Source organism: Leucoraja erinacea, unplaced genomic scaffold, assembly GCF_028641065.1.
Source record: "Leucoraja erinacea ecotype New England unplaced genomic scaffold, Leri_hhj_1 Leri_1095S, whole genome shotgun sequence".
Lineage (NCBI taxonomy): Eukaryota > Metazoa > Chordata > Chondrichthyes > Rajiformes > Rajidae > Leucoraja > Leucoraja erinaceus.
This window is the reverse complement of record NW_026575336.1, coordinates 39,249-53,338: the sequence shown is the minus strand read 5'-3', so window position 1 is coordinate 53,338 and position 14,090 is coordinate 39,249. Positions and strand designations below refer to the sequence as shown.

Sequence of the window (14,090 nt, the reverse complement as noted above, 5' to 3'; positions counted from 1 at the left end):
CCAATTAGGTTAGGTAACCAGGATTTGGTAAACAGAAATAAACACAACAGTTTTGTTGAATGTCACTGTGGATAACTTTCCTGTATCTTCACTTCTGGCTGTCACGTGTCGGGGGCGGGTTGAATGGATGTCTGGTTTCACGTGTCGCGGAGTTTGTGGAGCAGTGAAGGGGAAACAGAGGAGGGGAGGTGAGTAGAAGGGGGAAGGGTGGATTTGTGTCCTGTGGCCGGCGCTCCTCTTCCCAGAGGAAGGCAGACATTGATGGTGAAATTCACCAGCGGCTTCAGTGCACCTGCACAACATTTGGCCGTCTGAGGAGAAGAGTGTTTGAAGATCAGGACACAATTCCCAAGTCCTCGATCATTTTGTCACACACTTTCTGTCTTTCATCTCTGGACTTTGTCCAACCGTCTGCCCATCAACTCCCCCCTCTCCCCCCTCAACTGTGTCAACCTATTACCAGCCAGGCTTTGTCCTGCCCCCTTCCTTCCATCGTTCTTCCATCTCCCACCCACCGCCCCTACAATCAGTCTGAAGAAGGGTCCAGACCCGAAACATCACCTGTCCATGTTCTCCAGAGGTGCTACTTGACCCGCTGAGTTAATCCAGCACTTTGTGCCTTTTTGTTGTGAAGCAGCATCTGCAGTTCCATGTTTCTGCATCTTCACACTGAACACTTGCAGCCGAATTACATTCATTCCCCGAGTCGGCAGCGTGCGCAGTGAACACTCGCGGTACTGCAGGGCAAAGATGCTATAGGATCTTTGCTGCAGGGGGTCAGCAGTTCAGGGAAAGGGAATGCGTTTTGAACCAGGAAGAGGAGGAGTTCAAATGGCTTCGAAAGACCCGGTTGAGAGTTTAACCGAGGAGGCAGTTTGTCCCATCTGCCTGGATTTCTTCACCGATCCGGTATCACTGGAGTGTGGGCACAACTTCTGCCGCTCCTGTATCACACAGAGTTGGGACAGGGAGGGGAGAAACTCCTGCCCGGAATGTAGAGAGGAGTTTACAGACCGCACCCTCAGGGTGAGTCGGGCCTTGGCGAGACTGTCTGAGAAAGCTCGAACACTGAGCCTGAATCGGACAGAGAAGGAAAGTAAACTTCAGTGCGAGGAACATCAGGAAGAACTGAAGCTGTTTTGTGAAACGGACAAGAAGCTGATCTGTGTGATTTGTGCAGCTGGGCGGGAACACAAGTCTCACAACTTCATGCCGGTTAAAGAAGCTGTTGAAACCTACAAGGTAAAAGCAAACCGATTTTGATCGCATCATTGTTTAATTCCATCTTTATAATCTAACACTTTTATTCTCTGATTTTCAATCACAATCCCAGGATCAGGTGAAATCTTCCATCCAGTCTCTCACAAAAAAGCAATCAGGGATCCAGCGAATGGAGCAGCAACAGAAACAGAAGATTTCTGGAGTTCTGGTGAGGCTTTTAAGTTTCGATTTCCTGATCTTGTGTAGATTTGATCCCTGTGATGCGTGTAATAATAGGGCAGCGCAGTGACACAAGTAGTGCTGCTGTCTCCTAGTTGTCCGAGCGGGTTCGATGGAGCAGCCTCGGGAAACAGAAGATTTTCCCGGGAACTGGTCTCCCTTTTGAAGTTTCGATTCCTAGAAAATGTGTAGATTTGATAGGCCATGCTGTCATAATAAGCAGAAACAGGCACACAATAGTGCTGCTGTATCCTAATTTCCAACGTCTGGAATCTTGAAGGGTGCTCCTTTGATTCCATTAGCCCTGTGACCAGTTATACGGATTAAATCTGAAAACCCCATTGAATTGGCTCTCAATAGATGCTGCATCATCCCTTGTGATTCACAACTCTCTGGGTGAAACCTCTAAACAGAAAATCGAATGTATAAAAATAGGTGCAAGAGTAGGCCATTTTTGTACCCGCTCAACAATACATCATGAAGCTACCCAACCTGGTTCTGGACTCCAAACCACCGAACATTTTCCTCCCAGCTAGCCTCTACAACCCTACAAGACAAAATCAGAACTGTTAAAGTCGTGCCACAGGATTTTGTCACGTTAAATTTCGTGAGGTCAGTGACATTATATATTAATCTTCACCTTTTATTTCACAGGAACAGTCACACAACCTTCAGTCCAAGATCACATCCCAGTATGCTGAACTGCACCAGATTCTCACTGAGAAAGAGCAGCGCACACTGGCAGATATCCGGGAGGAAGAGAAGAAGATTCTAAATACAATGGAGACAAATCTTGGAAAGATTCAAGAGAATTTAGAATCCATTCAGGAGGAACTCTTAAAGTTGCAGCAACAGATGGATCAAAAAGACAGTGTGGTGTTTCTGAAGGTGAGGGGTTACACTACAGTTTGGTGAAGTGAAAGTGCAGTCACAAAATGGTGGGTGACATTTCAGAAATAAATGCTGCATTTACCAGTAATTCAGAACTGAGTAAATGTTCCCTCTGTTCCAGCTGTTGTTGTTGTTCCCAAACTAATTGGCCTCCCGTTGAATCTATGGGATCTCAGGACTGTCTGGCCGGAATGTAGAGAGGTGTTTATATTATGTGGAGTTTAGAACAATGACAGGTGATCCTATATCTGATCCCAAGGACCACGAATGGACAGAGGGCAGTAAATCTCTGGGATTCTCCAACCAAGAGACTCTGAGAGGTTTTACATGTTAGACATATTTTAAACCAGAGGAGAATACATTTTAAAAAATCGGGGAATTGTAATCGATGGAAATGAGGCAAAGAGGAGGAGTTGAGTCCTGGGCTAGATCAGCCATAACCACATTGTGGGGATTAACATTGAAATCTAGAACATGGCGCACACATCAGATTGATCATCTGTATCCGGTTCCCATCAGCAGTGGGTGGTCACCTTGGGGGAATTTGCTCTGTTTGTTTTGTCCACCTTGTTTCACCATAGAATGACATCCCATTCTACATCATAGACAGGCCATTTGGCCCATCCTATCCAGTCATGTTTTCTGCTCCACTCATCATCCCTCCCATCTACTCTCCACACCCGGTAACCATACCCCAAATTCCAGGAGCCCTAATATGTTTATCCCGCTTGCACTTAAATGTATCTCTGCTGTTGGCTTCAGTCCCTCTGGAGCAGTGAGGTCCATGTTGTCAGGACTATATTCCTTTTGATATTTATTGAAGACCACGTTACATTTCAGCTTCGATTATTATTCTCCCCTTCGATTTGAGATATTATTTCATCCCCACCCATTTAAATCTGCCGATAATATTATTATTCACTCTCTATCATTCCTGACATCTTCTCCAGATGAAATCCCACGACCTGCCCAGTCTTTTCATTAAGTTCCATCATCCTCTCAGTTATGGCGGAACGTATCTCATGAATATTCATTTGGTGAAATTCCCCCATGAGGAAACATCTCTGCGGCAATATCTCAGTTTTTTTCTCTGCATTGACAGTGGTGATAAGAGTTGGGAATGGTGGGAATTATCAGATGGGGTTGTAGAAATTTGGTGAAATTCCCGCTGTCGGGATGAGGACCGTCCATCTCAGTCAAATGAGATTTGTGTTTTATTTCTTTCAGGTAGGAAGTCTGGTCGCAAGCGAAGGCGGACAGGACATTGTCTTGAGTGGAACATTGTAAAGTTTTGGTCACAAACTCTCAAAACCTTAGAAATTGGAGTGAAATAATGTCAAAACTGGGCACAAATATTTCCAATAAATGCGTGATACCAAGCCAAACTGGAGTGATGAGGTGGTCTGAAGCCATCCAGCTGTTTTGCCCATTCAAAACGTCCTTGGCCTCACCGCGAATCCTGGGATTTCATTCGAATGTCTGGCATGAAAAGAAGGTATGTGACATGAATAAAGTCCTTTAGAACAACGAGAGGTTGATGTCCCTTGGTTCTCTTGGTCCAAAAGGAATATATCACAACTGGAATTTAAACTGGATGTGCTGAAGTAACCCTTAAGCCAGAGAGGGTTATTGGGAAGAAAGAGCTACTTTAAATGTAGTTGCATCTGGTTGGGTAGCTATAGTAGGGTGGAGCTTATGCCACTTTAATTGTGAGGGGTTGATCCTATATCTGATCCCAAGGACCACGAATGGACAGAGGGCCGTGACTATCTGAGATTCTCCATCCAAGAGACTGAGGTTTAACATTAACATGTTATTTAAACCAGAGGAAGATACATTTTTGAACATTCGGGGATTGGAATCGAAATGAATGAGTGCAAAGAGGAGGAGTTGAGTCCTGGGCTAGATCAGCCATGACCACATTGTGGGGATTAACATTGAAATCTAGAACATGGCGCACACATCAGATTGATCATCTATATCCGGTTCCCATCAGCAGTGGGTGGTCACCTTGGGGGAATTTGCTCTGTTTTGTCCATCTTGTTTCACCATAGAATGACATCCCATTCTACATCATTGACAGGCCATTTGGCCCATCCTATCCAGTCAAGTTTTCTGCGCCACTCATCTTCTCTCCTGTCTCCTCGCTACATCCGGTAACAATACCCCAAATTCCAGGAGCCCTAATGTGTTTATCCCACTTGCATTTAAATTGATCTCTGCTGTTGGCTTCAGTCCCTTCAATGCAAGTGAGGTCCATGTTCTCATGACTGCATTCCTTTCGGTATTTATTGAAGACCAGTTACATTTCAGATTTGATTATTAGTCTCCTTTTCGATTTGAGATATTATTTCATCCCCACCCATTTAAATCCACCGATAATATTAAATTCTGTCTCGTCATTCCTGACATCTTCTCCAGATGAAATCCCACGACCTGCCCAGTCTTTTCATTAAGTTCCATCCTCTCAGTTATGACGTCATTCTCATGAACATTCCTTGTGCTTTCCCCCATCGTTCTACATCTCTGCGACAATATCCGCTTTCTCTCTGCATGACAGTGGCGATAAGAGTTGGGAAATGGGAATTATCAGAGGGTTGTAGAAATTTGGTGAAATTCCCGCTGTCGGGATGAGGACGGTCCATCTCAATCAATTGAGATTTGTGTTTTATTTCTTTCAGGAGAAAGCTGGTCGCAAGCAAAGGTAGGACATTGTCTTGACGGAAACATTGTAAGTTTTGGTGGAATTGCTCAAAACATTTCTAATGCTCAGTTTATAACCAACTGTTCAATATTTCCAGGGTTCGTGATGAAGCCAAACCACTGTCGGTGGTAGATGAAGCCTTGCCGATTGAAAAGTTTCATTGCCCTGTTTCGTTCAACACAGCATTCAAAGAAACATCTGATGACTTCAAGCAAGGTAAAGCTTTTCCATTATCCTTGTTTCAGACACCTTATAATTTCCCAGCCCCACACAGCCCAGTCTAACCTTCTACCCAAAATCCATAAACATAACTGCCCTGGCAGACCCATTGTTTCTGCCTCCACCTGTCCCACTGAATTGATTTCCATGTACCTCGGTTCCATCCCATCCCCCCCACTCCAATCTGTACCGACCTATGTCGAAGATACCTCACATACCCTTCGTCACTTTACTCTTTAATGACTTCCACATTCTGAGCCCCCACCCCCTCATCTTTACAATGGCCGTTCAGTCACTCTACACCTCCATCTGTCACCAGGAAGGATTTAAAGCCCTCTCCGTTTCTTCCTCGACCGCAGAACCATCCAATTTCCCTCCACTAACATTACTCCGCCTAGCGGAGCTGGTTCTCACTCTTAATAACTTCTCCTTCGAATCCTCCAAGTCCAAGGCCTTATCCCTGAATTCTATCACCATTACATTGATGACTCCATTGGTGCTGCCTCCTGTACCCATGCAGAACTCATGGACTTCATCAACTTCACAACCAATTTCCATCCTGCAATCAAATTTACTTGGATCAACACTTCCCTCCCCTTTCTTGATCTCACTGCCTCCATCACAGGAAATAGACTATCGATGGACGTCTATTACAAACCCACTGACTCCCACAACTATCTCGACTACACTTCTCCCTACCCTGCTTCCTGCAAAGACTCTATCCCCTACTCACAATTCCTCCATCTATGCCACAACTGCCCCCAAGATGAGGTGTTCCATACCAGGATATCGGAGATGGCCTCATTCTTTAGGGAATGGGGATTCTCCTCGCCCAGCATAGATGAGGCCCACACTCGTGTCTCCTCAGTACCCCTCAGTACCCCACACTCGTGTCTCCTCAGTACCCCACAGCTCTGCCCCTTGCTCCCGCTCCTCCTAGTCACAACATAGACAGAGTCCCCCTTGTCCTTACTTTTCACCCGATCAGCTGCCACACACAACACATAATCCTCCAAAATGTCCGCCACCTCCAACGCGATCCCACCCCTAGTCACATCTTCCCATCTCCTTCCCGTTCTACCTTCAGCAGAGACCGTTCCCTCTGCAACTCCTTGGTTAACTCATCCTTTCCCACCTAAACCACCACCACCCTAGTACGTTCCCCAGCAACCGCAGAACATGCAACAGTGGTCCCTGTACCTCCTCTCTTGACTGTGTCCAGGAACCCCAATAGTCCTTCCAGGCTAGGCAGAGGTTCATTTGCACCTCATCTACTGTATCAGTTGTTCAAGGTGTGGACTCTTATACATGATGAGACCTAACGCAGACTGGGCGATCGTTTTGCTGAACACTTTCGCTCAGTCTGCCTGAACCTCCCTGATCTCCAGGTTTCTGAACATATTAATTCTCCTTCCCATTCCCACCAGACTTTCTGTCCTAGGTCTCCTCCATTGTCAGAGTGAGGTTAAACGTGAATTGGGGGAACAGCATCTGATATTTCGCTTGGGCAGCTTAGCAGTGGTATGAAATGTTGATATCTCTAACTTCAGGTAGCCTCTCTCTCTCTCTATCCCTCCCCCATCCAAGTCGCAATAGTTTCTTGTTTTCACCTAACAAACAGCTAACAATGGCTTTCATCTAATCGTTATTTTTTTGCATATCTTCCATTCATTGTTCTTTATCTCTTTACATCATCGCCTATATCTCTTTTATCCCGTATCCTGAGGAGCGGATCCTAATCCTGCTCCTATTTTCTTGTGTTCCTCTGCTACTGTGTACCGATATTGACAAACTTGACACAGAGGAAATGCAGCAAAAATTAACAATACTTGTCCCTGGGACAATGAGTTTGCTGTGCGGTGTGAGATTGAATAGACTAGGCCTGTGTACTCGAGCGTTCGTGTGTATTGGAGGAGATCTCAGTGAAACACAAAGTTCTTACAGAGCTCAGTGGGCTGGATACAGGGAGGATGTTTCCTCTGTTTGAGGGGTCTGGAGAACAGGCACCCTCTCAGAATGTGGGCTGCACCATGTAGGACAGAGGTAAGGAGACATTACTGCACGCAGAGACTGGGGAACCTTTGGAATTCATTGCACCAGTGGCTGTGGAATTCAGTCATTCAGTGCTCTCGGAGCAGAGAGCCATGGTTGTACATTAGAGTCCGGCCCGTCAGCCCATCATGTTCATGCTCATGTTCACATCGCAATATTCTGCCTCTCCACCAATTCCAATATTGGTGGCCAGTGGGAGGGGGTCTTTCTGGAGCGCCGGTATGGGTGTTGTGGGCCGAAGGGCCTGTTTTCCAGAGGGTAATATGGACATTGTGGGGCCCAATGGATTCTTGGGCTGGCAGCTCAGTCATTCAGGCCTGGTGAGCTGGCAGCTCAATTACTCAAGCCAGGTGCCTCCACCGCCCTCTGAAGCAGATAATTCCGCAGACTCACAACTCTCTGTGTGAAAAAGTGTTTCCTTATCTCCGTTCTAAATGACTTGCCCCATATTCTTAAACTGTGGCCCCTGGTTCTGGGAACCCCCAACATCGGGAACATGTTTCCTGCCTCTAGCGTGTCTAAACCCTTAATAGTCCGATATGTTTCACTAAGATTCCCACTCATCCTAAAACCCAGTATACAAGCCGAGCTGCTCCCTTCTCTCAGCACATGAGAGTCCCACCATCCCAGGAATCAACCTGGTGAACCAACACTGCACTCCCTCAAAAGCAAGAATGTCCTTCCTCAAAGTTGGAGACCAAAACTGCGCACAATACTACGGGAGTGGTCTCACTAGGGCCCTGTACAACTGCAGACGGACGTCGTTGCTCCTATACTCAACTCCTCTTGTTATGAAGGCCAACATGGCCATTCGCTTTCTTCACTGCCTGCTGTACCTGCATGCTTACTTTCATTGACTGATGAAGAAAGGACCCCCAGAATCCCGTTGTACTTTCCCTTTTTTTCCCAATTTGACACCATTTAGATAATAATCTTAATTCCTGTTTTTGTTACCAAAGTGGATAACCTCACATTTATCCGAATTAAACTGCATCTGCCATGCATCTGCCCACTCACCTAACCTGTCCAAGTCAAATGCTTTCTGAAAGTCCAGGTACACTACATCCACTGGCTCTCCCTTGTCCATTTCTTAGTTAACCATATAACCATATAACAACTACAGCACGGAAAACAGGCCATCTCGGCCCTACAAGTCCGTGCCGAACAACTTTTTTTCCCCTTAGTCCCACCTGCCTGCACTCATACCATAACCCTCCATTCCCTTCTCATCCATATGCCTATCCAATTTATTTTTAAATGATACCAATGAACCTGCCGACACCACTTCCACTGGAAGCTCATTCCACACCGCTACCACTCTCTGAGTAAAGAAGTTCCCCCTCATGTTACCCCTAAACTTCTGTCCATTAATTCTGAAGTCATGTCCTCTTGTTTGAATCTTCCCTATTCTCAAAGGGAAAAGCTTGTCCACATCAACTCTGTCTATCCCTCTCATCATTTTAAAGACCTCTATCAAGTGCCCCCTTAACCTTCTGCGCTCCAGAGAATAAAGACCTAACTTATTCAACCTATCTCTCTAACTTAGTTGTTGAAACCCAGGCAACATTCTAGTAAATCTCCTCTGTACTCTCTCTATTTTGTTGACATCCTTCCTATAATTGGGCGACCAAAATTGTACACCATACTCCAGATTTGGTCTCACCAATGCCTTGTACAATTTTAACATTACGTCCCAGCTTCTATACTCAATGCTCTGATTTATAAAAGCTAGCATACCAAAAGCTTTCTTTACCACCCTATCTATATGAGATTCCACCTTCAAGGAACTATGCACGGTTCTTCCCAGATCCCTCTGTTCAACTGTACTCTTCAATTCCCTACCATTTACCATATACGTCCTATTTTGATTTGTCCTGCCAAGGTGTAGCACCTCACATTTATCAGCATTAAACTCCATCTGCCATCTTTCAGCCCATTTTTCCAAATGGCCTAAATCACTCTGTAGACATTGGAAATCCTCTTCATTATCCACAACACTTGGTATCATCTACATACTTACTAATCCAATTTACCACCCCTTCATCCAGATCATTGATGTACATGACAAACAACAAAGGACCCAACACAGATCCCTGAGGCACCCCACTAGTCACCTGCCTCCAACCCGATAAACAGCCATCCACCATTACCCTCTGCCTTCTCCCATTCAGCCACTGTTGAATCCATCTTGCTATTCCGGCATTTATACCCAACAGTTTAACCTTCTTAACCAACCTTCCATGAGGAACCTTGTCAAAGGCCTTACTAAAGTCCATATAGACAACATCCACTGCTTTACCCTCGTCAATTTCCCTAGTAACCTCTTCAAAAAATTCAAGAAGATTAGTCAAACATGACCTTCCAGGCACAAATCCATGTTGACTGTTCCTAATCAGACCCTGTTTATCCAGATGCTTATATATATTATCTCTAAGTATCTTTTCCATTAATTTGCCCACCACTGAAGTCAAACTAACAGGTCTATAATTACTAGGTTTACTCTTAGAACCCTTTTTAAACAATGGAACAACATGCGCAGTACGCCAATCCTCGGGGACTATTCCCGTTTCTAATGACATTTGAAATATTTCTGTCATAGCCCCGGCTATTTCTACACTAACTTCCCTCAATGTCCTAGGGAATATCCTGTCAGGACCTGGAGACTTATCCACTTTTATATTTTTCAAAAGTGTCAGTACTTCTTTTACTTTGAAACTCATAGTATCCATAGCTACTCTACTCGTTTCCCTTACCTCACATAATTCAATATCCTTCTCCTTGGTGAATACCGAAGAAAAGAAATTGTTCAATATCTCCCCCATCTCTTTTGGCTCTGCAGATAGCTTCCCACTCTGTCTCTCCAATGGACCAATTTTATCCCTCATTATCCTTTTGCTATTAATATAGCTGTAGAAACCCTTTGGATTTACTTTCACCTTACTTGCCAAAGCAACCTCATATCTTCTTTTAGCTTTTCTAATTTCTTTCTTAAGATTATTTTTACATTCCTTATACTCCACAAGCACCTCATTTACTTCATGCTCCCTATAATTATTGTAGATCTCTCTCTTTTTCCGAACAAGATGTCCAATTTCCCTTGAAAACCAGGGCTCTTTCCAATTTTTACTGTTTCCTTTCAACCGAACAGGAACATAAAGATTCTGTACTCTTAAAATGTCCCCTTTAAATGTCCTCCATTTCTCTTCTACATCTTTTCCATAAAACAAAATGTCCCAGTTCACTCCTTTTAAATCATCTCGCATCGCATCAAAGTTAGCCTTTCTCCAATCAAAAATCTCAACCCTAGGTCCAGTTCTGACCTTCTCCATAATTATATTGAAACTAATGGTATTGTGATCACTGGACCCGAAGTGCTCCCCAACGCATACCTCCGCCACCTGTCCCATCTCATTTCCTAACAGGAGGTCCAGCACTGCCCCTCCTCTAGTAGGTACCTCTATGTATTGCTGCAAAAAACTATCCTGCACACATTTTACAAACTCCAAACCATCCAGCCCATTTACAGAATGTGTTTCCCAGTCTATGTGTGGAAAGTTGAAATCTCCCACAATCACCACCTTGTGCTTACTACTAATATCTGCTATCTCCTTACATATTTGCTCTTCCAATTCTCGTTCCCCACTCGGCGGTCTATAATACACCCCCATAAGTGTTGCTACACCTTTCCCACTTCTCAGTTCCACCCAAATAGCCTCCCTAGACGAGCCCTCCAATCTATCCTGCCAAAGCACTGCTGTAATATCTTCCCTGACTAGCAATGCAACACCTCCACCTCTTGCCCCTCCAATTCTATCACACCTGAAGCAACGAAATCCTGGAATATTTAGTTTCCAATCACAGCCCTCCTGCAACCATGTTTCACTGATCGCCACAACATCATACTTCCAGGTGTGTATCCAGACTCTAAGCTCATCCACCTTTCTTACAATGCTCCTAGCAATAAAATATGCACATTTAAGAAACCCCCCGTCTCTTCTTCTCTGTTTATTTCCTTTTTTTTCTTTCTCCTCTTGTGTCCGAGTGCTTCCCTTTTCTACTTCCTGCCTCCCATTCTGTCTATTAGCTTTCTCTATTTGAGTCCCTCGCCCCAACCATTCTAGTTTAAAGTCTCCCCAGTTGCCTTTGCAAATTTCCCCGCCAGGATATTGGTCCCCCTCGGGTTCAAGTGCAACCCATCCTTTCTGTACAGGTCCCACCTTCCCCAAAAGAAGTCCCAATGATCCAGAAACTTGAATCCCTGCCCTCTGCACCAGTCTTTCAGCCACGCATTTATCCTCCACCTCGCTCCATTCCTACTCTCACAGTCGCGTGGTACAGACAGTAATCCTGAGTTTTGTTACGTTTTTGGTCCTTTTCCTAACTCTCCTCCCAACTCCCTAAATCCTCCCTTCAGGACCTCTTCCCTTCTTTTACATAGAAACATAGAAACATAGAAATTAGGTGCAGGAGTAGGCCATTCGGCCCTTCGAGCCTGCACCGCCATTCAATATGATCATGGCTGATCATCCAACTCAGTATCCCGTACCTGCCTTCTCTCCATACCCCCTGATCCCCTTAACCACAAGGGCCACATCTAACTCCCTCTTAAATATAGCCAATGAACTGGCCTCAACTACCCTCTGTGGCAGAGAGTTCCAGAGATTCACCACTCTCTGCGTGAAAAAAGTTATTCTCATCTCGGTTTTAAAGGATTTCCCCTTTATCCTTAAGCTGTGACCCCTTGTCCTGGACTTCCCTAACATCTGGAACAATCTTCCTGCCTTTACCTATGTCATTTGTACCTATATGTACCACGACCTCAGGCTCCTCTCCCTCTGATTTCAGGATATCTTGGATGCGTTGAGACACGTCCGAGACCTTGGCACCAGGGAGGTAGACCACCATCCTGGTCTCCCGACTGCGTCCACAGAAACGCCTATCCGACCCCCTAACAATAGAGTCCCCAATTACTACTGCCCTCTTCTTTTTGTCCCTGCCTTTCGGAGCAACAGGGCCGGTCTCTGTGCTGGAGGCCCGTCCGCTGTCGCTACCCCCGGGTAGGCTGTCACCCCCATCCGTACTCAAACAGGAGTACTTATTTGCAAGGTGTACCGACATTGGAGTACTCACTCGTTCCTGCCTCTGCCCCTTGCCCTTCCTTAGTGTGACCCACATGTCTCTCTCCCGTGGTTTTGGAGTGACCACCTCCCTATAACTTCCATCTATGACCTCCTCACTCTCCCTGACCAGACAGAGGTCATCGAGCTGCTGCTCCAGGATCCTAATACGGTCCCTTAGGAGCCCCATCTTGCTGCACCTGGTGCAGATGTGGACGTCTGGAGGGGCCATGTGATTTCAAATATGTTTGAAACATTACACCTGGAAGATATGAGACTCCTTCTTGCAGGCAAATCAGATCACTTCCAAAAGACGTGGTCTGCATTTATCGACTTACTACAAGTATAAGGTGCAACAGTACTCTGAAAAGAAATGGTTTCAGGACCTGGTAAGGGGGGATGAAACATACGAAGTTGGTATATTCCTTTCTGCTCTGTCTTCTTATTAGAGCTTTTGTTTCTTTTTCTCTTTTTTCTTTTCTACGGCCTATTTCTTAACTTTTTTCTCTAACTCTTCGCGTAATGGGTCTTTTTTCTTGATCACTTTTTCACACAATCACGACTCTTTCTCACTTTCTTTACTTTTTTCTCTTTTGAAAGCTTAAAAAATGAAGTGGTACAAGAAATGTAATACGTTATATTTGGCTTGTATTAACGTAATGTACTTCTAAAAAAAAATTGTTAAATAAAATAAAAATAATGATAATAATTTTACTGGAGCAAAAATAAAATATCTTTATAAAGCATCTTTAGGGTGGCATTGTGGCGTAGTACAAAAAGAGTGAACACGTACACCACCTGATTCAGGGACAGTTTCTTCCCAGCTGTTATCAGGCAACTGAATCATCCTACCACAACCAAAGAGCAGTCCTGAACTACCATCTACCTCTTTGATGACCCTTGATCAAACTTTGCTGGCTATACCTTGCACTAAACGTTATTCCCTTATCATGTATCTGTACACTGTAAATGGATCAATTGTAATCATGTGTAGTCTTTCTGCTGACTGGTTAACACGCAACAAAGGATTTTCACTGTACCTCGGTCCACGTGACAATAAACTAAAATAACTAAACTGGCGTTAGATCTACTGCCTTACAGCGCCAGAGACCCGTGTTCAATCCTGACTACGGGTGCTTGTCTGTGCGAGGTTTGTACATTCCTACATGGGTTTTCTCCGACATCTTCGGTTTCCACCAACACTCCAGAGACGTATAGGTCTGTAGGTTAATTGGCTTGGTATAAATGTAAATTGTCCATAGTGTGTGTAGGATAGTGTTGATGTGCGGGGAATGCTGGTCGGTACGGACTCAGTGGGCCGAATGGCCTGTTTCCGTGCTGTATCTCTAAACCAAATGAAACAAATTACAAAACAAGGGCCAGACATGGCACAACAAATGTGAATAAAAGCATTACACCAAAATTAATTAAATATGCTACACATTTTTTACACAATTATGAAATTTCAAATATAGTACCAGGAATTTTCATTATCAATCCCTTACAACAATGTTGAATGAATACACTAGATGGCAGTAAAATGTCATTCATTTTTAAATTACAGTCAAAAAATCCAGTTTACAACCCAGCGGTATGAATATTGATTCCTCTAGCACATTAACCCCTGCATCCCCTCTCTCTCTGTCCCTTCCCCACACAAGTACTTC

The 14,090-nt window shown here is 44.6% G+C and overlaps 1 protein-coding gene across 1 annotated transcript; it reads left to right on the top strand.

Moving 5' to 3' along the window:
* The first annotated feature begins 783 nt into the window (after nt 1–783).
* Nucleotides 784–13,852, top strand: LOC129715283 (nuclear factor 7, brain-like). The gene is made up of 6 exons (XM_055665145.1): nt 784–1,242; nt 1,334–1,429; nt 2,095–2,328; nt 5,013–5,035; nt 5,133–5,251; nt 12,714–13,852. The coding sequence occupies exons 1-6, from the start codon at nt 799–801 to the stop codon at nt 12,770–12,772; spliced, it is 975 nt and encodes a 324-aa protein (XP_055521120.1). The 5' UTR covers nt 784–798; the 3' UTR covers nt 12,773–13,852.
* Nucleotides 13,853–14,090: the final 238 nt, after the last annotated feature.

Excerpts from the sequence above, each read along its gene's own strand:
- LOC129715283 (XM_055665145.1), top strand. The coding sequence starts at position 799 with ATGCGTTTTGAACCAGGAAGAGGAGGAGTTCAAATGGCTTCGAAAGAC. Across the intron at positions 1,243-1,333 it reads AAGCTGTTGAAACCTACAAG|GATCAGGTGAAATCTTCCAT; the intron begins GTAAAAGCAAAC and ends TCACAATCCCAG. Across the intron at positions 5,036-5,132 it reads AAAGCTGGTCGCAAGCAAAG|GGTTCGTGATGAAGCCAAAC; the intron begins GTAGGACATTGT and ends CAATATTTCCAG.